The sequence below is a fragment of the Microtus pennsylvanicus genome, chromosome 16 (assembly GCF_037038515.1).
Source record: "Microtus pennsylvanicus isolate mMicPen1 chromosome 16, mMicPen1.hap1, whole genome shotgun sequence".
Classification (NCBI taxonomy): Eukaryota; Metazoa; Chordata; class Mammalia; order Rodentia; family Cricetidae; genus Microtus; species Microtus pennsylvanicus.
The window spans coordinates 41,785,174-41,807,382 of record NC_134594.1 but is presented as its reverse complement, the minus strand read 5'-3'; the positions used below and the strand labels follow the sequence as shown (position 1 = coordinate 41,807,382).

At 35.5% G+C, this 22,209-nt stretch overlaps 1 protein-coding gene across 1 annotated transcript in view; it reads right to left on the bottom strand.

Moving 5' to 3' along the window:
* Fstl5 (follistatin like 5) overlaps positions 1 to 22,209 on the bottom strand; it is a 405,920-nt gene that overhangs the window by 30,413 nt on the left and 353,298 nt on the right. The window contains exons 15-16 of the mRNA XM_075950900.1: positions 12,179 to 12,286; positions 7,382 to 7,506 (exon numbers count right to left, since the gene is read on the bottom strand). Coding sequence (XP_075807015.1) covers positions 7,382 to 7,506; positions 12,179 to 12,286 — 233 coding nt within the window. The remainder of the gene's footprint in view (positions 1 to 7,381; positions 7,507 to 12,178; positions 12,287 to 22,209) is intronic.

The following is a 22,209-nucleotide window of genomic DNA, read 5'->3' as shown; positions in this document are numbered from 1 at the left end:
AAAATCTTTGCAGAGTAGATATCTCCTAGGGAGTTTTTAGAATTGAATGAGAGATATAAATCTCAAACAAGCAATCTAGAATATTGATAATGAAATCAACCTGAATTTTAAAAAAGCAAGATTCTCTAAGGCTTAGAATAACTATAGAATATTCCCAGTGTTCCAGGTTTTGTCCAATCACAAATTTTTATCATAATCTAAATGAAATAGGAATAGACACTTTATCCAGAAACTAACGGAAACAGATGTGTTAGATTCACAGCTAAACCCTGGGTTGAGTTCCCAAAATCCAGTCAAAGAGAGGGAGGATCAATAATATGAGCAAAGGGGTCAAGACCGTGATGGGGTTACTTACTGAAACAGTTTACCTGAGATAATGGGAGCTCACTGCTGCTGAAATGACAGTGGAGAACCAGCATAGGAGCAAATTGGACCCCCTCTGAATCTGGGTGACAATTGTATGATGTGAGATCCCCTCTGTATGCTGTGACTACCATTGGCTAATATAGAAACTGGCTTGGCCTAATAGGGCAGAGGAGAGCTATGTTGGAGAGAATCCGTGGAGCCCTTGGAGATAGATACTGGAACTTTAGTCGGTTAGCCATTTGGCGATACACAGACTAATGGAAATAGGTTAAATTAAGATGTAAGAGTTAGCCAATAAGAAGTTAGAGCTAATGAGCTAAATAGTGGTTTAATTAATATAGTTTCTATGTGATTATTTTGGTTCTGGGCAGCCGGGAGTGAACAAGCCGCTCTTGTCTCCCAACAGAGCTAGGCAGGGAAAACTAAACTGAATGCTGGGAGAAAGAAGAGCGGAGTCCAGAGAAGCCATGGAGCTGCTGCCAGAGAAAGACACGTTGAAACCTTGCTAGTAGGCCACGAGCCTCATGGTGAAACATAAAATAATTAATGGAAATGAGCTAAATTAAGATGTAAAATGTATTCTTGATAAAATGTGCTTTCTAATTTTCTAACAGAAATTAGAAAAGCAGTTGTGGATTTTTACAAGTCTTATAGATTAGGGACCAAGACAAAGAAAACCAGTGACTTCATAGACATTGGTTATAAATTAAAAGACACTAAGAAAAGTTCCAGAGATAGTATGCCTCTATGGATGGTTGCGCTCTTGAGTTAACTCCAGTGACCCAAATATGCTCAATACTAGCTGCCACCTGCAGTGTTACATAGATAATTCCCGCTGGCCATTCCCTTCCCTGTTTTATACTTAAAGTCACAGAGAAATGTCCAGTAGACTAACGTCATGACTTAGCCCACCATACTTCTTTTCCTGAAAATCTCTGTGCTAATCAGATGTTCAGACAACTATTTTTCCATAAAAATATACTGAGTGTTAATTACCATAGCCACTGTGGGAGATACTATAATGAAAAATTCATTATTCTAATTGTTAGTGACAATTTGGTTTAAAAACATGTACTGAGAAACGTTATGAGACAAAGGTCCCCCAAAATGACATTAAGTACCTTTGTGTTGGGCATTTACTGCTGGGCATAGGGACTGCCTCTAAGAGTAGTTTGTGTTTTCAGTGAAACCTCGGAGAAAACTAAGTATCCATTTGGGAGTACTTATTCATTTTTGATAGCTTCTTGGTTAGGGATGATTAGAAAGTGTGTTCACTTTCTCCATTGAACAACAACAATGAAATCTGTCAGAAAAAATTAATTAAAAACTCTTTAATGGAGTTGCTGGCTGCATATTTCAAACATTTAGAGCACAAAACATTGTTTTGTTCTGTTTTAAATTGGACTAAAGTATAATTGAGAGAGTCCTGGAATTGTAGGGAATTACTAGGCAGGGGAGAGCTAGAACATTGTAACTAAAGAAGTAATAAAAAGTGTGTGTTTGTGTGTGTGTGTGTGCACGTCCATGTGTGTGCATGTGTGCGTGCCTGTCTGTCTTTCACACATACACAGAGTTTAAGTGTTCACATACATAGCATCACTGAACTACAGAAAGTTGAAAATAGTGTTAAAAATGTATATGCAGTGATCATTAAAAGAAGCAGACTGAAATCATAGGTCAAAGCATAAGGGGAACATGCTTCTGTATTTGGAAAAAAGGATGTCACTACTATTCATAACATCATGGGAGCTTCTGGAAAAGTATACTTGTTCAGGTTATTGCCTGAAGGACTCTAAGTCAAGGTAGCCCCGAAATGCTTGCACACTATTGTTTATTGCTATACTAAACACCTTAAGTAGAAAGTGGAAACTGTCTATGAGTACAGTGATATAAATAAAGAAAACGTGAAACATATACACAATGAAAATTTCAGATAAAAATGAAAAAATTGAAATTTTCAAGAAAATAAATTATAAGTTACGTTAAATGAAATAAACCAGACAGGGAACATGGCATATTTTCCATCATGTGTAGACTCCAGATTTGTGTATGTGTGTGTGTGTGTGCATTTTTATTTGTGCATGTATGCATATGTGTATAGGCATATTGTGTGGGGAGTGTAAATCATAAAACTAGAAGGGAATGCAGGAGCAGAAGGAAGTGAACCTCAGTAGTGGTGGAGATGGCAGTGACCTAAGGATGGAGGGGAGCTATTTTTTGTGAGAAAGGGACCAAATAAGGGAGATGAGTGGACAGACCAGGCAACACAAGCTTATTAGAACCAAGTATAAGGGTACACATGGACAAAATGCTTACAGGAAGTCCACTGTTGTTTATGGTAAATTTACAAGTTAATTTAAAAAAGAAATAAAATGAAGTTATCCAATATTTTCAAATTCCATGCTTTGAACTCACAAACACAATCCCCCTTTAAAAAATACTGGAAGTTTTGCTAAGAAAAAATTGAAGATGTAGGTGTGTGTTAAACATATATGTATGTATGTATCATTTTATTAAACAATTTATAAATTGCTTGGCCCTTGGGGTGTGATGAGCTCACTGACAGGTCCTATCAATTTAAAGCTGACTTCTGGTTGAGCTGCAGAGATGGAATAAAGAAGTATTCTGAACTGGTAATATCTTAATATTCATTTTGAGAGTGTACAGGGTTTGGTGATTTACTTCCTTTAGACACATTTTTGTTTAGCTTTTGTTGTCTTATATCTCTGTATGAGTTGATTAGCTTGTAAGAATCAATGAAATAAAATTATTGCACTGAATTGAGGCTTTCTTATGAGATTTGCATTTAAAAATAATTTTGCATTCCCTTTTTCTTTCTGTTCTTTGGTCTATTTTGTTTTTTCTGTTGTTTGTTTGTTAGTTTGCCTGTTTGTTCTTGAAACATACTTTCACTACCTAGCCCTAGTAGGCCTGGAAATCTTGTAAACAAGGCTGGCCTTGAACTCACAGAGGTCTCCTTGCTTTTGCTTCAAGAATGCTAATATTAAAGGCTATAATACTACTCCTTGAATTGCCGCCCATCATTAGGAGACTGAACTTTCATCCACTGCTCTTGAACAACATATCTTCTCCATTACTTTTGTGAGAAGATTTCAAATGCCAGCAGCCAACTTTAGTGGGAACATTGTGACTCTACACCCCTGCTCTGTCTCTGACAAGAAAATGATTTACTGATCTATGTCTCAACATACCCACGTACACATGTGCATCTCTATATATATAATTTTGCTCCAACATTTTTCATAGAAATGAAGGGGAATGATGTACTTTAACTTCCACAGAATGTTTATTTTCCCTGCAGGAGAAATATTTTCTCCTTGGAGGAGTTTTAAAGGAACATATATCAAACCCAACGTCCTCTTAACCATTTCTTTGCTCTAATTGATAACAGGAAACGTGCACTGTTGACACCCTCAGACAGCAGGAACTCTTTCTTTCTCCTACTTCTCACTTTATGTTGTTGCTGTGTCAGCTGCTATGAAGTGCTGACACTGGGCTGGGTTAGGGCTGTGGCCCATCTGAGAATTCACACATCTTTAAGGTCTTACTGACTGATTGTTCCTTAAACATTCCTATGTACACAATCACAAAGGAATGCCTACCAACTAGCCTTGTTCTTTCCAAACTGAAGGGTCAACCAGACTGAGGAATTCAGTCCAGAAGAGCATCATACTGTAATAAAGAGTGAGAAATGGGGGCAAATGAGAAAAACCTTTCCAGATGAGCGATAGGGTGCATTTGCTTTCTGTGCTCCGTGGGTCTTGTTCAGAGCAATGTAATCACATGGTAATTGAATTTTCAACATTCTGGTTTAATGTGTGCTTATCTTAAGAACCCCTCAGTAAAATATGCAACTTGATCATTGATCAAAAAAGGACACCTGTGCCTGGGCACATACACATTAAAACTTTGCATGAAGAAGGATATGAGAAAAGGGAGGAAAGTAGTACCGCTGCTTCTACCAATCCTTACAGGACTGGCCTTTGAGTTAGATACATAACATTCTAACTTTCTTGTAACGTGTAGGAATGTTCCCTGACACCTGACATCAGTTTATTTAGCATAGTGAGATTAAAATTTCTGCTTGCACTCTATCTAATATGGAGAACTAAAAGAAAAGAAAGCCTCAGAAACAGCCTGAGGATTTCAAGAACTTTTTTTGATATGTTTAAATAAACTCTATGAATTTTATGAAGTTTAATATCTTTTGTAAACAATATTGATAAAAATCTAGTATAATAAGTGACATCATTACGGTATTTTGTCATGTACATTTAAATTTTGTGACACGATATATTGTATTATAGATATAAAAAGTATTCAAGCATATACATGCACACAAAGAGTTATGTACATATGTATGCCACATGTGTCCATACGTATCACAAAACAGAAAATTTGATGATTCTTAAAATTCAAACCTACGAGTGTGTATTTCACTATATAAATTAAAAGGAATAACAATACAAGGATATAATACTGAAGTCCTTTTGGAGTCAAACAATCATATTCATTTTGGTATTTTAAATTTTTTCATCTTGACCTACCTTAGAGTCAAGAATAAATATGCCTAAAGATTATATTTACAGAAACAAAATAGGTGGTGAAGATATAGGGCAGGGGTTAAATATATGAATGAATGAAGCCAGAGCAAGAAATATATAGACTTTTAGCATAATTTCAACCAACCACAAAGTAATGCTGTTTACCTATGTCAGTCATGAATTGTCCAGACAGCCATCACTGGACAAAGGATTACTCAAGCAATATTTTGTATCAGTCTTTAGAATGAAATAAATTGTATGCTGCAACACAGTGACAATGGTGTTGCTAGTGACAGGAGTTGCCTCTCCTTATGCAGAAAAACAAAGTCTGACGGGATTCTTATAAATTGGTCACGTGAACTTGACGAGGAAAAAAGCAGAAGCCAATGTCAGAAACTATCAACACCTACAAGGACGATGACTGGCAAGAACAAACTGTGTTGCAGTGACCAGTAGGTGAGCCAACACCAGCAGCTAACAAAGCAAGTAAGAGCAAAATACGGGAAGAGAGACTTCATCCCTGCTTACTGGGCTGAGCAGTGCGTATGCAGCCTGTGATCATCTTTTTGACTGTACCAAAGGGCATTCACAGAAAGCAAGACGCCACATCGACTGGGCCCAAGGCATGCATGGAGAATTAACTCCAGCTGCATAAACTGCCTTAGTTTTTTTCCCCCACCTCTGCCATAAGTCCTGTGGAAAGCCACAAGAAAAGAAGCTTAACATTGCAATCCTTTCCTTGGGACTTGACCCAGTCTTGGGAGTTTCTGCCATTATTCTCCATTTCCACACAATCCATGCGGCCTGGATGTTATGTGACATGGAGAAACCCAGTATGTCTGAAAGATAGCTCTTCCCCACGCCCAATCATAGGACATGTGTCACTTTCCTCCGTCCCTTGACAAACAGAAATTAAACATCCCTCATTTCTGACATTAAGAATATAAGGTCCTGACTCTGGCCCAGGTGTGTTCCAGACGTTAAGATATCAATTATAGGAATTAAAGATGATGCAATCTGGGAATAAAGAAGATTAACGACAGGCCAGAGCAGAGGAAGAAAGTCAGTATTCATCAAACACTCATTATGTGCCAGGCGCTATTCTCGAAGACGTGGAAGTGTATTTGAAACACAAAGTGAGGAAGCACTGTCAAATTATGAATACACAGTTCACAGAAATCCAGTCCCAACACATTCACACACGCGGGAAATTCACTTGACAATTTACTCCACAAAACTGGTAAAACAAATCATGTTAACTCCCACGGTGCTTCAAGCATGGAATAAATTCTAGTTGTTTTAAAGAAACAGTATATAAACAATTTAATTTGTGAAACAGGAACCATATTTTTGTTGTTGTTGTTGTTATTGATCACCATTATTGCAGCAGTTGGAACAATTACTTTGAGCTGAAATATAGGAAATTTGATGATCATCTCTGTTCAGTAAAATTAGGTTCTACGTGGAGATAGGATTGTTATAGTTAATGTTCACTCTCCATTACTTCAATTTCTTACAGAGCACAGACTAGGCAGCCATGTATGCCAGTATACAGTCCTAAGGGAATATAAATGCTAAAGCATTAGAAGGATCATCAATCACAACTTTAAATTCATTTCAATAATGCACAGCAACGAAATTAAATGACGTCTCCGGTTGGAGATAATATTTGGTTGTCTTTCTGATTATCATCAGCCCTCATAGTCTGCCATGTAGAAATCCTTCTGAGCCTAAAAACCACAATTTTCAGACAATATGTCAACTAGGCACAGTAATTCAGAATGGCTCATAAGGCTGATGTGAATGCTGTCTGCACAGGCAAGCATTTCAACCGCTGCTGTGGGGCCTTGTTCAGATACCATTCTTTGAGTGAGTATTACCTATGCACCTTGTATATAATTGGACAGAGAGAAAAAAGTACCCCTTAGAAAGATTATGCTTCACACATTCCATATGAACTTATTGTACTTCCGAATGGGATTTCATATTGATCTCAACATAAGCCAACACTGTGGTATCATCAGATACACTGAACAGACATCTGAACCTGTGGTTCTTCCTTGTGTCACACGACAGCACACGTTCTCTCCATTTGAGAATTAATTCATTCACCAGAATGACTTCATTTTTTTTCAGGAAATATGAAAATCTTATAAGATCATAGGGGGAAAAACTAATAACAATTTAGAAAAGTATCAGAGTTAAATTGATTCAAATAACAAAATACAGTTTTGTTGTTAGAAGTTTGTTCATTAGACATGAAAAGAAATTCATGGCGGTAAGTTCACCACTATTCCTGATAAATTGCATAAGCACATATGAGAAGCTGAAAATCGTGTGCGACTATTACTTGCACTTGCTTTATAAATAAACTGGTTCTTGATTTTTTGTGCCTTTTATTAAGATCAGAGAGGAAACTTTAAAAACAGGCCATTCGTCTTAGCACTTACCTCACATGGGTGATAATAAGTGTCGTGGTGGGGATGAAAAAATCATCCACTCGGTCAAACTGCTTTCCAACTGGCTGTGTGTGGATGGTGTGGTGTGGTACGTTCCCACTGGCCAGGGTTATCACCTAAATGCAACACATCAGGTTTAGACTGAAGAAATGTAGAATATGAGGCTTAATTTTCTTCAAGCTAAATACGATTGTATGAATAAATTGCTTTTCTTTTGAAAGTTGGTATCTTAGTAGCAAATTGTGATCCATAATATGTAGCTTTTTTTGTTTGTTTGTTTTTGAGACAGGGTTTCTCTGTGGTTTTTGGAGCCTGTCCTGGAACTAGCTCTTGTAGACCAGGCTGGCCTCGAACTCACAGAGATCTGCCTGCCTCTGCCTCCCAAGTGCTAAAATTAAAGGTGTGTGCCACCACTGCCCAGATATGTAGCTAATTTTTGTGAGTAAACGTTCTACAAAGAAATATTATAGCATATAACCTTTGCACAAGGCAGACACCTAAGAACTTAACATTCTCAGAACAGCTCTGATTACCAAGAGACACCTGGTAACAAATACATGTATGCAACCTGTGCATTGCAGAAGCTATGAAAATAGTAAAATAAACACACATATAAAAAGAATTACTGTGGCATACTTCTTCGATAGAGCAAAGATAACAATAAGACCATGAAAACAAGAACAAAACATGGCATCACTTTAACGTTTGAAAACCTTAAAATAAACATTTTATTTTGTTTTAAAATTTTTTACTCATTTTAAAAATTTATTTATTTGTGTGTATGTGCAAGTTTAGGTGTGTGCTCATATTCATGTTTGTGCTAGATGCCACAAATATGAGGAGAGGACAATGTTGAAGGGGCAGTTCTACATAAAATATGATTATATTTAAAATATTTTATCTTCATATTCTACAATGCATCAAGTTCTGGAGTCCCCTTTATTCTTCCTGTATCTTGTCAGTGTTGAAAGAAACAATTATTTAATTAAAATTCTGTTCAAATAATGAGTATGCAAAGGGCTAGGTAGTGGCTCAGCAACTAAAAGCACTCACGCCAAGCTTCTCCTGCGTGTGAAAACATACTCCTCACCAACCGTGAAACTGTAGACTCCACTTTCACCATGACTTTAAGAATAGCAGTTTGTACATTTTGTAAGGTATCGATGTCATTTAAAAAGTAAAATACAACTACGACACAATTGAAATTCTGTGGAGAATCACAAATTTGTATGACAGCTCATGAGCATTCTTAATAGTAAAAATTATCAAAAATAATTTTCCTGAAAATTTATCAAAAATGTATAGGTCAAAAAATAGCTTGAAAATATAAAATTAACACAGTGTTGAGCGAAAGCTGTTGCACCTTCCTGAGTGAATGGGTGCCAGTGTAAACATTGTGCTGTATGTAGCAAAGACTCCTCAGCCTTCAGCGCCCAGTGCCTGGCTTTCACCAGCAGGCTCTGTAATTGACATGATGCAAAACACAAGTGTTACCATGAGGGCCTGCCCACTGTTTCAATTATAACTTTAGTTTCTCAGAAGAACCGTTCATCCCACCTTTCACACATCTGAAATCCTATGTCCTTTGCACATGACTCATAAAAAATCCTACTGAGTGATAGATTTTCATGATTATTGGACTTTTCTGAAAAGTCATGGCTTTCTTAGGAAAGGGCACTGGTAAGCCACTCAAGGAATGATGACCTGATATATGTGCTTTTGAGCTTTTAAGGGTTAATTGATCTCAAGACACTAGCATTTGGTCTCATGAGAGCCAAGACGTGACATTCCAAAGTCTGTCTGTCTGTCTGTCTCTATGTCTGTCTGTCTATCTATCTATCTATCTATCTATCTATCTATCTATCTATCTATCTACCTACCTTCTACCCATCTATCATCTGTCTATTTGTATATCAACTCAGCCAGCATAATCTATCTTTTTATACATATATGTGTGTGTATATATATTACATATATATATATAATCTTTCTGCAATCTACATATCTCCAATCAGCTTATCTTTATATGAAAATAAAATTTTCTTATATGAACTACTGTGATAGAAACTTTCCTTATTCTTACTTTCTTCCTTTTATTTTATGTTTTCAGATATGGTCTAATTCCTACTTAGAAATTTCTTTTAAAATCACTATATTTTATAACGTTTTATTACGTATTCAGAGAAAGACAAAGATGTCATTTTTCATTGACCAAATATTGTGCATAAAATTACTTAGGATGTCTACAAAATCTTAGAGGCAGTGGTCGGTATAATATTTAAGGTTTTAAATAAAAACTTTTGTCACCATTTCAAAACTTGTTGTTTTAGTCATCTGAGTAGCTAAACTAAAAGAGAAATGAAGTAATTGATTAAAACAAAAAACACATGACAAACAGCAACAAAAAATACATTAGAAACACTTGCTCCTATTTTTTTTAAAAAGTATTCAAGCTTGTAAAAGAAATTCTTAAGTTTTAAAACCAATTATACAATAGCATTAAAATATTTTGTAGGCATATATATATATATACATATATAACACACAAATATATATATATTATTTTATATGTATGATAGTTTGCTGTCATGCATGTACATGCTCCAAGTACACAAGGAGGCCAAAAGAGGGAATCAGGTTGCCTGGGACTAGAGTTGCAGATGGTATAAAGTGGCCATGTTGGTGCTGGAAACAGCATATATCCTTTGGGAGAAAAGTCAGAGCTATTAACCATCCCAGAAATACATAATTTTATAGCCACACATGTTGGACATGTTGGGTTGTCTTGTATTGTCAAGATTAGACTTAAATAGAAAATCTCCAATAATTAGTACTATTTCCTTGTCTGACCATATATCACTTTTGCAGTCTTCCACTGTGAAGGGTGCAGTGGTATTGCTCAGTCTTCGTCCTGATGTCGGATTCCCCTCTGTATGCTGTGATTACCATTAATGAATAAAGAAAACTGCCTTGGGCTGATAGGGAAGAATAGACATAGGCAGGGAAACTTAAACTGAATGCTGGGAGGAAGAAGGGCTCAGTCAAAGAGACACCATGTAGTCCCACTGGAGACAGACGCTGGAACTTTAGCTGGTAAGCCACAGCCACATGGCAGTACACAGATTAATAGAAACTGGTTAAATTAATATGTAAGAGTGAGCCAATAAGAAGCTAGAGCTAGTGGACCAATCAGTGATTTAATTAATATAATTTTTGTGTGATTATTTCAGCGCTAAGTGGCCGGGAAGCAATAAGCTGCTTTCTTTTCCTGTGATAAAGAGAGAGGTTTTACTGGACTTAATGAGATGTGGCAAGAGTGACTGTGAATTCTAGCCCAAATGCTAAGTGAGTCCCCTTCAGCTTCCACTCTTGTCTTCTGAAAGTGCTGGACTGTGCAGATATCTGGCTTGTGGGCAAGAGCTCAGAAAGAGGCGAAGCAAGGGCAGGAGCTCAGGAAGAGGCGAAGCAAAGGCAGGAGCTCAGGAAGAGGAGAAGCAAGGGCAGGAGCTCAGGAAGAGGCGAAGCAAGTACTCCAAGGGCATCACTGTGTGTGATGGACCTGGAATGAGCCAGTGGGACAGTGGTGACTGGAGCCACATTGGCATATATACATCTCACCTGCATATAGGCCAAATGGCTGCTACTTCACAAAAGTAGATAGCTAGTTCAGCTTAAGTCTAGGGTACTCATAGTTTAAAATATGAAGTTTTAGAATGGTTTGAGCTGTAAAATAGGGAACTAAGATAATATACTGTGTTTCTGACATTTAAAATGTCGTTTCTAAATATAAAATGAACTATCTTTATTATAGCTTATTAAATTAATTCATCTCAAGAATTCTAGTATTTGAATAAAATTTGAAAAATACTCAGAAACGTTTAAAAGACTGTTAGTGACAACTACTTGGGAATGAAAATACTGAATCTAACCTACCTTACACATATGCAAAAGTTTGGTGATTTAGGGCTCTACATTAGCGGCACACTCCAGGTAATGCTGTGTTTGCAGGCAGTGTGAGGAAGTAGTTCACAACAAATTTCCAGCACCCACCCTCTTCTGCTTAACCTTGTCTCTGAAGATCTGAGGGCTGTGGCACAAGGTTACAGTCACCTGATTTCTCTCTCCTATGCTTCTGTGAAGTCATCACATCAATGACCTCAAAAAGAGACAATGGTCCCAAGACTAACACAGTACATCCCCCAATGAGAAGTAAGCCTGAACTCATATTACCAACTCCAGATGCTAAAGACGATAGAACAACCTTTACCTTGGTGTTCAGGTTCTATGCTCTCTAGCTCAAGGCCTCACTGAGAGTACTGAAGCAAGGCCACAGTTCAAGTGCATCCTTACCTGTCTATTAATGGGTGGATGGTTACTGAGGATGTGGCTCAGTTATATCACCAAACCTTCTCTGGTACCCATGCTTTGCTGCGTCATTTGAAGTTCTTGACAGAAATTGCCAGTACAATCTTATAGTTCAGAGGTTCTGTTACAGCTACAGCATACAGAGTAAGGTAAATTATAAGGTTTCTTTTTCTAATGGCATTAATTGTTTACTGTCATTCATTTTTACCATATTAATGGAATCTTTAATAAATATTATCTGTGATCATCCTGGTCTACAATAACTACTTGAGTTTTAGGCATTTTGGTTTTTTGCTCCTATGCATAGACAGCAATTGAACCACAGCTCCCATAAAGAAGAATGTCAGGTATACAGCCATGGACATCTCTGAGATACCTAAAGGTTTAAAAGTCGTCACTTCCTCGTCTCTCATGCCATATTACCTGTAGAGTTGGTGATGTCTTCTCCATGCTGCCCCAGCTCAGCACCCAGACCTGGTCATGTGACTTGTCATAGTGTAATTTAACTGGTACAGGATCTGTGCTCACTGCCTGTAATCAAGAACAATTGAAAACAATTGAAAATCGTAACCACTATTGGGTCCACAATTTTGGAGAACAATACTGTACTTCATAAACTAAGACAGCCATGGAACAACTTCCTTGACCTATTTTTCATGCCCCTCTTTTTTTGAATGCTATCGTGAGAGAATGTCCTTTCATGTTTCCAAGGCTATTTTGACTTGATGAAATAGTAAGTTCACGTAGAAATAGGCAATAGTTGAGGAGGTAGCAAGAGAAAAAAAAAAGCCCGAAGTTTCATTAATGAACTTTAGTTGCAGCATACACACACACACACACACACACAAAACAACCCACTAGATTCGGCATTATAAAAGCAATTAACTAGTTTTATTACTCATGGGATGGCTATTGTTAGATTTACATAGCTACTTTGGATCAATGACAGATGTTTCATTTAAAATTTTGCATGCATTAATACATAACATCTAATTGTGAGCAACAAAAGAGATGGCTCCTATTAGTGAAATGGTGAAAAAGCAGGAAGGGTCCTTTGGCTTTTTCTTTCTTCTTTTATATTTTAAACTTGATGTATATGTGGTTATAACAGCCTTGTTTGCATGCTGTCTTAAATAGAATAATCATCAGGTCACCAGACTGTTAGAGAAATAGCTTAGTGTAAACAACAGCAACAACCAGGAAAACCTTTTAGATATTTGGTTTTTCAATAATATGATAGGACAAATGATGAAGGCTTGGGAATGTTTGCTTAAGATCAAGAAGAGATTAAAATGGGAATTTCCACTTTGATAGAACTTAGACACTGCTTATGCTGTTAGAAAGCCTTTTCTAGCTAATACCTTACATGGATGTACAGCCATCCATAGGGGTAAGAAACCCATGGCTGTCGTATCAGAGGTCATCTACCTTATGTACATGATACTGTACTATTCCCATTATCAACACAACCTCTATGAACACAAACGCTCTGCCTAGGTCTTCCAATTTATACTGTATATATATATATATATATATATATATATATATATATATATATATATGAAGATTTGTGAGACACTGCTCTACTTTGGAACATGAGCAGCAACTCAAAAAGATTCCTACGTCGGAAGCTGTGTGTCTAGAAGAAGTACTACATACAGTGCAGAGAAAGGGAGACATAGGATACATCTTGCTTGAGAATAGTTATTCTCCAACCCTTCTAAATCTCTTAAAATAGCAAGACCGTAGGAAGGCATTAAGCTTATTTTTCTCATAAAATAGAACTAATACCTACTTTTAAAAGTTCCTGTGACTATTACAATAGGTAATGGAAATCTGTGCCTAGCAAATAAATATTAAGCACTACTGAACTACTATTACTGCAACTACTGTAGGAAGTCAGCTGCAGTACAGCTTACTCACTTGGTACACTGTCTCTTTAGCATGCTCTTCGAGGAGCCCCTGGTTCCACCTTGTAGTGTATAGATGGGTGCGCACTAGTAAGTGTTGAGTTATTTTTATGATCATGGTATTAATATTAAAGTGTTATAATAATCAAGATATAGAAGAAAATAAAAGAGTGCAGTGTCATTCTCTAAAAAACTTACAGAATAAAGGGATGTGTGTGGACTTAGTATAATTCGCCACGTTTATTTGAAGACGGTTACCTCCTTGAGAGGTTCCTGTATGCAGGCTGTCAGTGAAAACACTTCTTCTCTCAGTTCTCACCAGCAGTTCCAGAAAAAAGTAAATCTCACGTGTTGAATCTTTACAAAACAGCTATAAATATAGTTTGAAATTTTAATTGTATAGAAAGCTGGTATATCTGTTTTTGAAAAGCAGTACTTAGTATATGTATTTATTTATTTACCACAAATACCCTGTGAGCCTGTGATGCAGAGTATAGCTTTAGAGAGTCTGAACATTTTGTAGGAGTGACTGCCAGTATTCCTGGGAGAATAAGCAACTGCCAAATTGTGCAGCATGTGAAAGTTAATTTCTGCTAAGAAAATTAAAATTGTTCTATTTACCAAAAATGATTACACTCTTCACATGTTTTTATGAGTACATATAAGAAAGACTTTTAAAATTTTAATTCTTCCAATAGACTTATGTAGGGGTGGGTTTCATTCTTAGCTTTCATTATTGGTCCTTAGAAGAAATGGTTTTAAAGTATAATAGGATTCTCCATCAAATGATATAAACAAGTGTAAACAAATGTCTTCTCATCTTCTAACTCAAGAGTTCATGCAGTGGATACCACCTAGAGTGTCTGAATGCATGACACTGTGACATCACTGCATTTCCAAATGTGTTGGGCCACTTTCAAACCTATTTGAGATTCATGACCTTCATAAGGCTGGAGGGACACAGAGTTGATATGCCTACCTGCACACATTACTTTTTATGTTTATTTGCTTTTAAGGTCAACCGACCTCTTCTCACTTCATGAAAAATGATATTTGTTAAATGACAGTGATTTGGGACGGATGCCTGGAATGTGGTGTATTAGCATATGCTTACCTCCCAAGTTCAGTCTGTGCTGAATTCTACTTTGTGCTTTAGCATTATTTACATTAGCCTATAGATATTATTTTCCTGGAATTTTTTGTGTCAGACTCTTCCAATAGAAGCCTCCAGAATCAAACAAGTATCAGATAATTCTGGAGAGAACCTCTCTTTAAACACAAATGAAGGAACCAACCACCATCAACTTAATAAACTTTTCTGACTAGGCTACTGTAGGTTAATTTTTTTTCCCTGACAATATACTAGATTTTATGAACATCTACTTCTCTGCATTGTGTGATCTTATATAGAAAATTCTACTGCAACCCATTGTCTAGAATTCTGTTGAAATATTAACCTTTACTGAGATATTTTTCAAGCAGCAAAGCATGTTATTGTCCTACATGTTCAGGCTCTAGAATGGTTTGTCATGTAACTACTATGCTTAGTGCTACCATGCTGTGCTGAGCTAAACTCATCTCCTACTTGTTTTGTAAACATCACTGAAAATACACTGAATATGCAGCAGTAAAACAAAGGATTTCATTTGATGCACTATAGCTTTATATGGGCATCGACAGAATCTTTCGTCCTGTAATATTATAAAAACAGTGTTGAAAGGCAAATACCATATATGCTTTGAGGGTAAATTTATTTTTATATGTGTTTATGTCTTTATTGACCAATAGAGAATAGTATTAATATACATAAGTGATAAAATGAGTCATCGGTCTTTCTTGGGTAGGTACAACAAATGCAAAAATCTAAGTATACAGTGTACTGCTCACAGGCAAGATGCAGCAGATTCTGTGAAGATGGTTCACTTTGTTAGGGAGGAACAATGACAATAACAGCAAGACACAGAAGAGGGGCTGAGACTTGAGATGAGGAAACAGTGGAGCACAGCTTGTTTACCAGTCTGACAAGGAGAGGACCAGCTGGCTAATTAAGTGAACCTAATTTAAACTAATGATGTAGATTCTCAAGATAATGTGCTAATGGCTTGAGGAGACTGCTGATGATCCCAGGAATACTCCCGAGGTGTCACACTAAGCCTCTTCTGCACCCAGCCAGAACCGAATCTTGTTCCACGGAAAATGAAATGAGGTCAGTTGTTTACTAGTTAATCACCTATAAAGCGAAACATCATCTGTATGTCACTCTAGAAAACATCTGAAATAATTTGATATTTAAAATAATACCACATTTAGAGATACTGTTAAATTTTTTCACCTCTTACTTTCCAATACAGATAAAAATGATGTTAATGAAAGAAAGCATACAGATATTTCCTGATTGCTATTAACTTCAGACCTAAGCTGGAAGTATTTATATCAAAAGAAACCAGTCTCTTTTATTAAACTATTGTGTATTGATATAACTTAATGTTGGAAAAATTTGTAATCATCAAGTATACATTTATTATGAGTCCACAAAATGAGATAATGCACACTTCCAACTCCAGCATCCTGCGGAAGACACAGGAGGATCACCTCACACCTGAGGATCATCACACATGAGCCACATGCCTAGATCTTGTCTCAAGAACAGCAAGGCCTGGACCTTTATCTCTGAAGCCAAGGCCTTTGTGTCAATCCTAGCTCCATATAAGGTATGCTGATGTACTTGATTCAAAGCAGAAACCATGAAGGGCCCATTTAATTGTGTGTTCGGACTTTGCTTTGCCGTTGCTAACTCCAGGGACAATGCCTTTGCTTGTGGGCTTCACTGTTCCATTCAAGAGCAGTCTAATGAATCCTATAGTACTTTCTGCCACGTTTAGGACACAGCTAATTTCTATTATGGTTAATGTTTTGGTCTAAATGTCCGACATACAGGATAGAAAAATACAGGGATACAGGAGGGAAGGATTTGAATTTGAATTTTGGAAAATGCAGGTTTCAGTTTGAATCTTTCAAGTGGTCAAACACACAAAGGATGCAGTTTGCAATGTTTTCTTTTTACTGTATCTTTCACTATAAAATTTGTATGCTCTGTCTTTAGATAGGCAGAAATAATTTACTTATATTTTAATGGATAGCAATATTGTCTTTAAACTTGAGACACATGGATTATCACTCCATCAGCATAATACTTTACCTAAATCTATGAAATCAGTCTTTTTAGAATTTTTTAATTTAGGAAAAAACATGGGGGTATTTAATAGCATAAAATTATGGAAATCAACTCTCCAGGATATACACAATTTTTTAAAGCATGCATGTTCTGACAGTTAAATCCACACACTGCTAAGGTAATTTAAGACAATTACAAAGACAGATTATATCATGCAACAGGTAATAGGATTAGGAAACTCATTATCTGAAGATATGAATGAGCTTAGAATTGTATGTAGAGAGAGAGCAGAGAGCTTAAATGAAGTCAAAATTACCTAACATTTTATTTGTTTTTAATAAGAAAGATATGCATTCTAGTAGTGTCTTTAAAATGAGATAGTGAGGATTTAACTTATTCAGGCAATACTTGCCTAGTAAACTCAGGGCCCTGAGTTCTAGCTCTACTACTGAAGAAAAATCAAGGGGGATGGGGAGTAATTTTGAGGTTATTTGGAGAAAACAGGCCTTATTATATATCAGAAAGAGTAAAGTATACACACACACACACACACATACATACACATACATATACACACAAAAACAGACACACACACATATATTCACTAAAATGGGGGATTAGACAGGGAGGTGACTCAGTAATTAAGCAATTAAATTCTCTGTTATACAAACAAAGAAGTTAGAGTTGGGACTCCCCAAACCTCATAGTTGCTTGGTGGGTGTCAGTTGCTTACAATTCCAGCCTTGCTAGGCAGAAACAGAATATCACTTTTCAATGAATGAATAAATACTCCATTATATAATATGCCACATTTTCTTTGTGCATCCATTGATTGAAGGACATCAGTATTGAGTCCTTGTCTCACTTTCAGCACTGTGTAGACATATACACACACGCCATTTCTTTGTTAAATAGTGATGGTCATTTAAATTTTGACAAGTCATGGTACTCTTTGCTCCTCTGTGTACGTCCCTACTAACACTGCGCAAAAGTTCCCGTTTCAGGATATTCTTGTCAACATATTCTGCTTGGTTTAATAAGTATGAATTGAACCTCCTTGTTGACTTCATTTTCGTTTTCTTAAAGCTTCATAATAAGAAGCAATCCTTTTTTCTGCTTACTGGCTTCTTACATATATTCTATAAGAAAATGTACATTCAAATTCTTGTACTCAGTAAAGTTTATTTACCTAATTTTTGTAAAGAAATTTTCTGCAGATTCTAGAGATACTTACTAACTGACCAGTTGGGGAACCTTTGTCTGTATTTCTCTTACTGCTTCTAAGAACCATTCCGAATTTCATAAGGCATCATGGTGTTAGCTACTTTGAACTCTTCCTTCAAGATTAATGAGCTCCTGGGTATTTGTCTGGTGGTTTTCATTGACATAAAAAATGTTGACCCAATATTTTTCTAAATGTTCTAACACTTCATTTCTCATTTCTGCTTCTTTTGCTTTTGGAATTTTCACTCTCAATATGTCTATTAGAAGAGTGGTGTCTCTTGGGTCCTTGAATTTATATTTATGTATCCTTCATCTATTTTCTTTCTCTTCATTCCCTCAACCATTTCACTTTTTTAAGTTCAGGAACAGTATTTCCAAAAATTTTATGCTTTCCAATGCCAAACAATAATTTGTAGAAATGTAAAACCTCTTATTTACTGTGTGTGTTTGTGTGTGGATACATGCATGCTGTGTCTCACGTGTGGAAGTAGGAGGAATAACTTGTGAAGTAACACTGTCCCTCTACTAGTGGGTTCTGGGGATCAAACTTCGACTTAGCAGCAAGGGTCTTGACTTATGCATGTCTAAATGTTATTACAATTCACCTTAAACAGAAAGACTATCATGTTGACAGTTGAATTTTAGGATGTCACAGGAATACCCAGTCTTTTCTCATTAGCACATGAAATCATTCTTAATATAAGCAATTTCACTTCCAATCTAAATTTTAGTTCATTTTTATGATAAAATATATATCTGAAAAACAAAGAACCAAAATTGGGTGTGGCTTCTAAGTTGTTTTTTTTTTTTTTTCCAGCCGAATGGAATAGTACCCAAAGATTTGTTTTCTCTTACTCAGCCATCAGGAATGGGGCTTCACTTGCCTGTCATGTGCTCCTCTGGAGAAGCCCTCAGATTTGTTCACTTCCTTCACTCAGTGATTCACCTGCTTTTCCAAACTGGCGTTGCCTTGATGTGGGATATTATGCCCGCACTATTTTTAATTCAGAACTGCTTTTGTTATTGTTGTTGTTGTTTTTAATTTTGCTTAAAGTTCTGTTACCCTTATTTAAAATGTTATTTAGAATTGGTTTAGTGTTTATTTCAACCTGAGCAAGTTTTAGGTTATCCTATAGCATTTTTAATTTCAACCTTGATTATAATGCAAAAATTTAACATCTGAAAGTAGTTGTTCTCAGTTTAGAAATCTCACATTAATGTAGAATTGTGAGAAATAATATCACCATAGAAATGCCTTTGTAATTTTACTAACATATTCATTATAGTGCTAGTTAGAAATTTATTTTTTCATAGAAATTAACCAATAATGCAAACACATGCTGTTCGAAAATGTTTAACAGTATGTTTCCACGTTTTGCTTACTAAAATTAAATACGCACATAACCTTAAAAACAACAAATTAAATATGCTTTTTATATTTAACCTTGTATATTGCATGCAAGCTTGTATATTTATAATTATGTAAAAATACTTGCATATAAAATGCATTTGTATATACGACCAAATATATATAAACACATAAATATATTTGTAATTCAATATACCATGTACAAAAAACTAAATATAAGAAATATATAGCTAGTGGTATTATTTATAATAATAATTATTATAAATAATTTGAATATACTTTAATTGCTCATTAATTTTAAATGGTTAGAACATAGACTGATACATACAAATATTACTGATTTTAATTATTTGTAAAAATTACTGTCACATTATCACTAACATTCAAGTACTGAATATTGAAATTGTTCTTATTGCTTAAGAGGAATTAGAAGACAAGATTCTAATGGTTCTGGCTGCAATATATTAGCTACTTGATCAAATCTGTGTGTATCGGGTGTGTTATGTGTGTGTGTGTGTTTGAAATTAAGTTAATTAAGATATATTACTCATTTGCTAACACTGAGCACACTATGATTCATAGCTGGGAATAGTTTAACTCTAGGCACATCAGAGCCCTTTACCTGAAGTTTAGCATCATTCTAGACAATTTCTGTATGTGAACAAATAACCAAATACCAGTTAGGAACATGCATGTACACTGACAAAGTCTCTGCAAGTCTGTGCCTACAGAAGACCACAAAATGCCTTGATTGAAGATTTTGAGATTATACTTGATTTTACACTGGTGAATATACAAATATACACTCCATAATTAATTCTAGTCAATTCCTTACAGTAAAACAATAATGCAAACACAATCTGCATGAAATTAGAACTCTTCTGCAGTAGTAATTACCAGACCTAGGAGCCAGAATAAAATAATACATACTTTTCATTTCCATCCATGTCCAAACTATGGCAATAAAAATGGTGGCAAAATATATGCAATTATATATATGGTAGGATTATTATGGAGTAATAATGATATTAGTACTTCAACAACCTACTCATAAGGAGAATCCATTTGTACCCACACACAATTTTCTAATCTAGGTGTTCAACTTGAGGCTGAAAACCCTCCACATAGTTCTGTCAGAATCTACTTTCTCTGTTTTAGAATTTCCTGAATTCTTAAAATTTCCTTGCATTTTATAACTATAACAGGGACTTAGAAAATAATAATTCATGTGATCATTGCATAGCATTTGGCCATTTTATTATCCATAACTTCTATTAATTTTTAATTTGACATCATTGTCTGAAGGTGAAATTATATAAATAATAAGTGATGTTGGCTTTTCCCACTTTCGAATATCTAGTAGGAAATATATATTCAATAAGTGTCAGCCCCTATTTAAAATTGAATTTAAAGACCAACTTGATTAGTCTCAGATCATGCATCTAATTTTAAAATTCTGGCAAAGAATCCTGATCATTTCAGACCAAATGCTTCTAATTTACACTGGCCTATTTCAGAGTAAATCAAAATAAAACTACTCTTGTCAAAATTCAACACCATCCAAATCATATGCAAATGAACTCTAACATACAAACTATTTGTTCTCACAACAGGTAAGGGGACATTTAATTGGATAGCCATGACAAATATGTGAGCCTGGAATTTTTAGACCCTGTTCATAATTTTAGTCAATATTTCACGATCCATTCTCACATCAGAATCTGAATCATTAGACTCAATGTCAGCCAGGAACATAGACTATGGCAGGCACCAGAGCCTTGTATTAGAACCAATTCCATTCATTTATTTAAGTTAATACATCTTGCAATAGCAACCAATCCATGAATATAACATGAATAGATGAATGATTGACTGGCTGGCTGGATGGGCGGATGAATTCATGTGAAAGGGTTCATAACACAATTACTATTTTTTGTACTTCATAGCAACTTTTATTCTTTTAGATAGAAATCAAAATGTGTGGGTTAATTTAATAGCGATATTGACTATGAAACTTATCTGTACATGTAAGGGGTGGTTTGGCTCCATTGTCTCTAAGACACTTAGATAGTAGATAGGTAATAGATAAATGTGGCTCTTTATATGCCAGGGTTTACTGTAAATGCTTTACCTGAATGAATTTATCTTAGCTTCAATATAACTTTAAAATGCAAATAGTGACTATTTTCATTTAAAAGTTATACATCTCTCATAATGCTAGCTTAAGCTGTTTTTATTTTTTTCTGAGGCTGAAGATCTTACTGGCCCATGTCTAAATTTGGAGACAGATTTCCAAGATACAACACTTTTTGTGTGTTATTTTGCATTTGAATTTAAGCAATTGCCTCTAAGCATAGTGTTGGAAAGAGTAAGAGCTCAATCATGGTGGTTCATATGGAAACATGAATGAAATATGCTGTGAATTCATCCTCATGGCAATATCTGTTAAAGGCTGGCTTCTGTATCATTGATATATGGTTCTGTTTTATTATTTACAGCAAGCTAATATTTTTTACTAACTTGTAAATTTTACTACTGTGTCAACTTTTGTTAAGGTAACAAACAACTAGGGAAATCTCAATTGGCTACCAAACATGATATTTTTTATTGTTTAATAAAAAGGCAATTAGTCATATTAATATTATATGAGTCCAAAATTGAAATATTATAAAATAAAAGATCTTTGAAAAATTTTCTCTTAATTCACTAGATGCAAAGAGAATAGTTAGAAAAAACTCTTAGAAGGCATAAATAGTTTTTAGTTATACAAGTAATG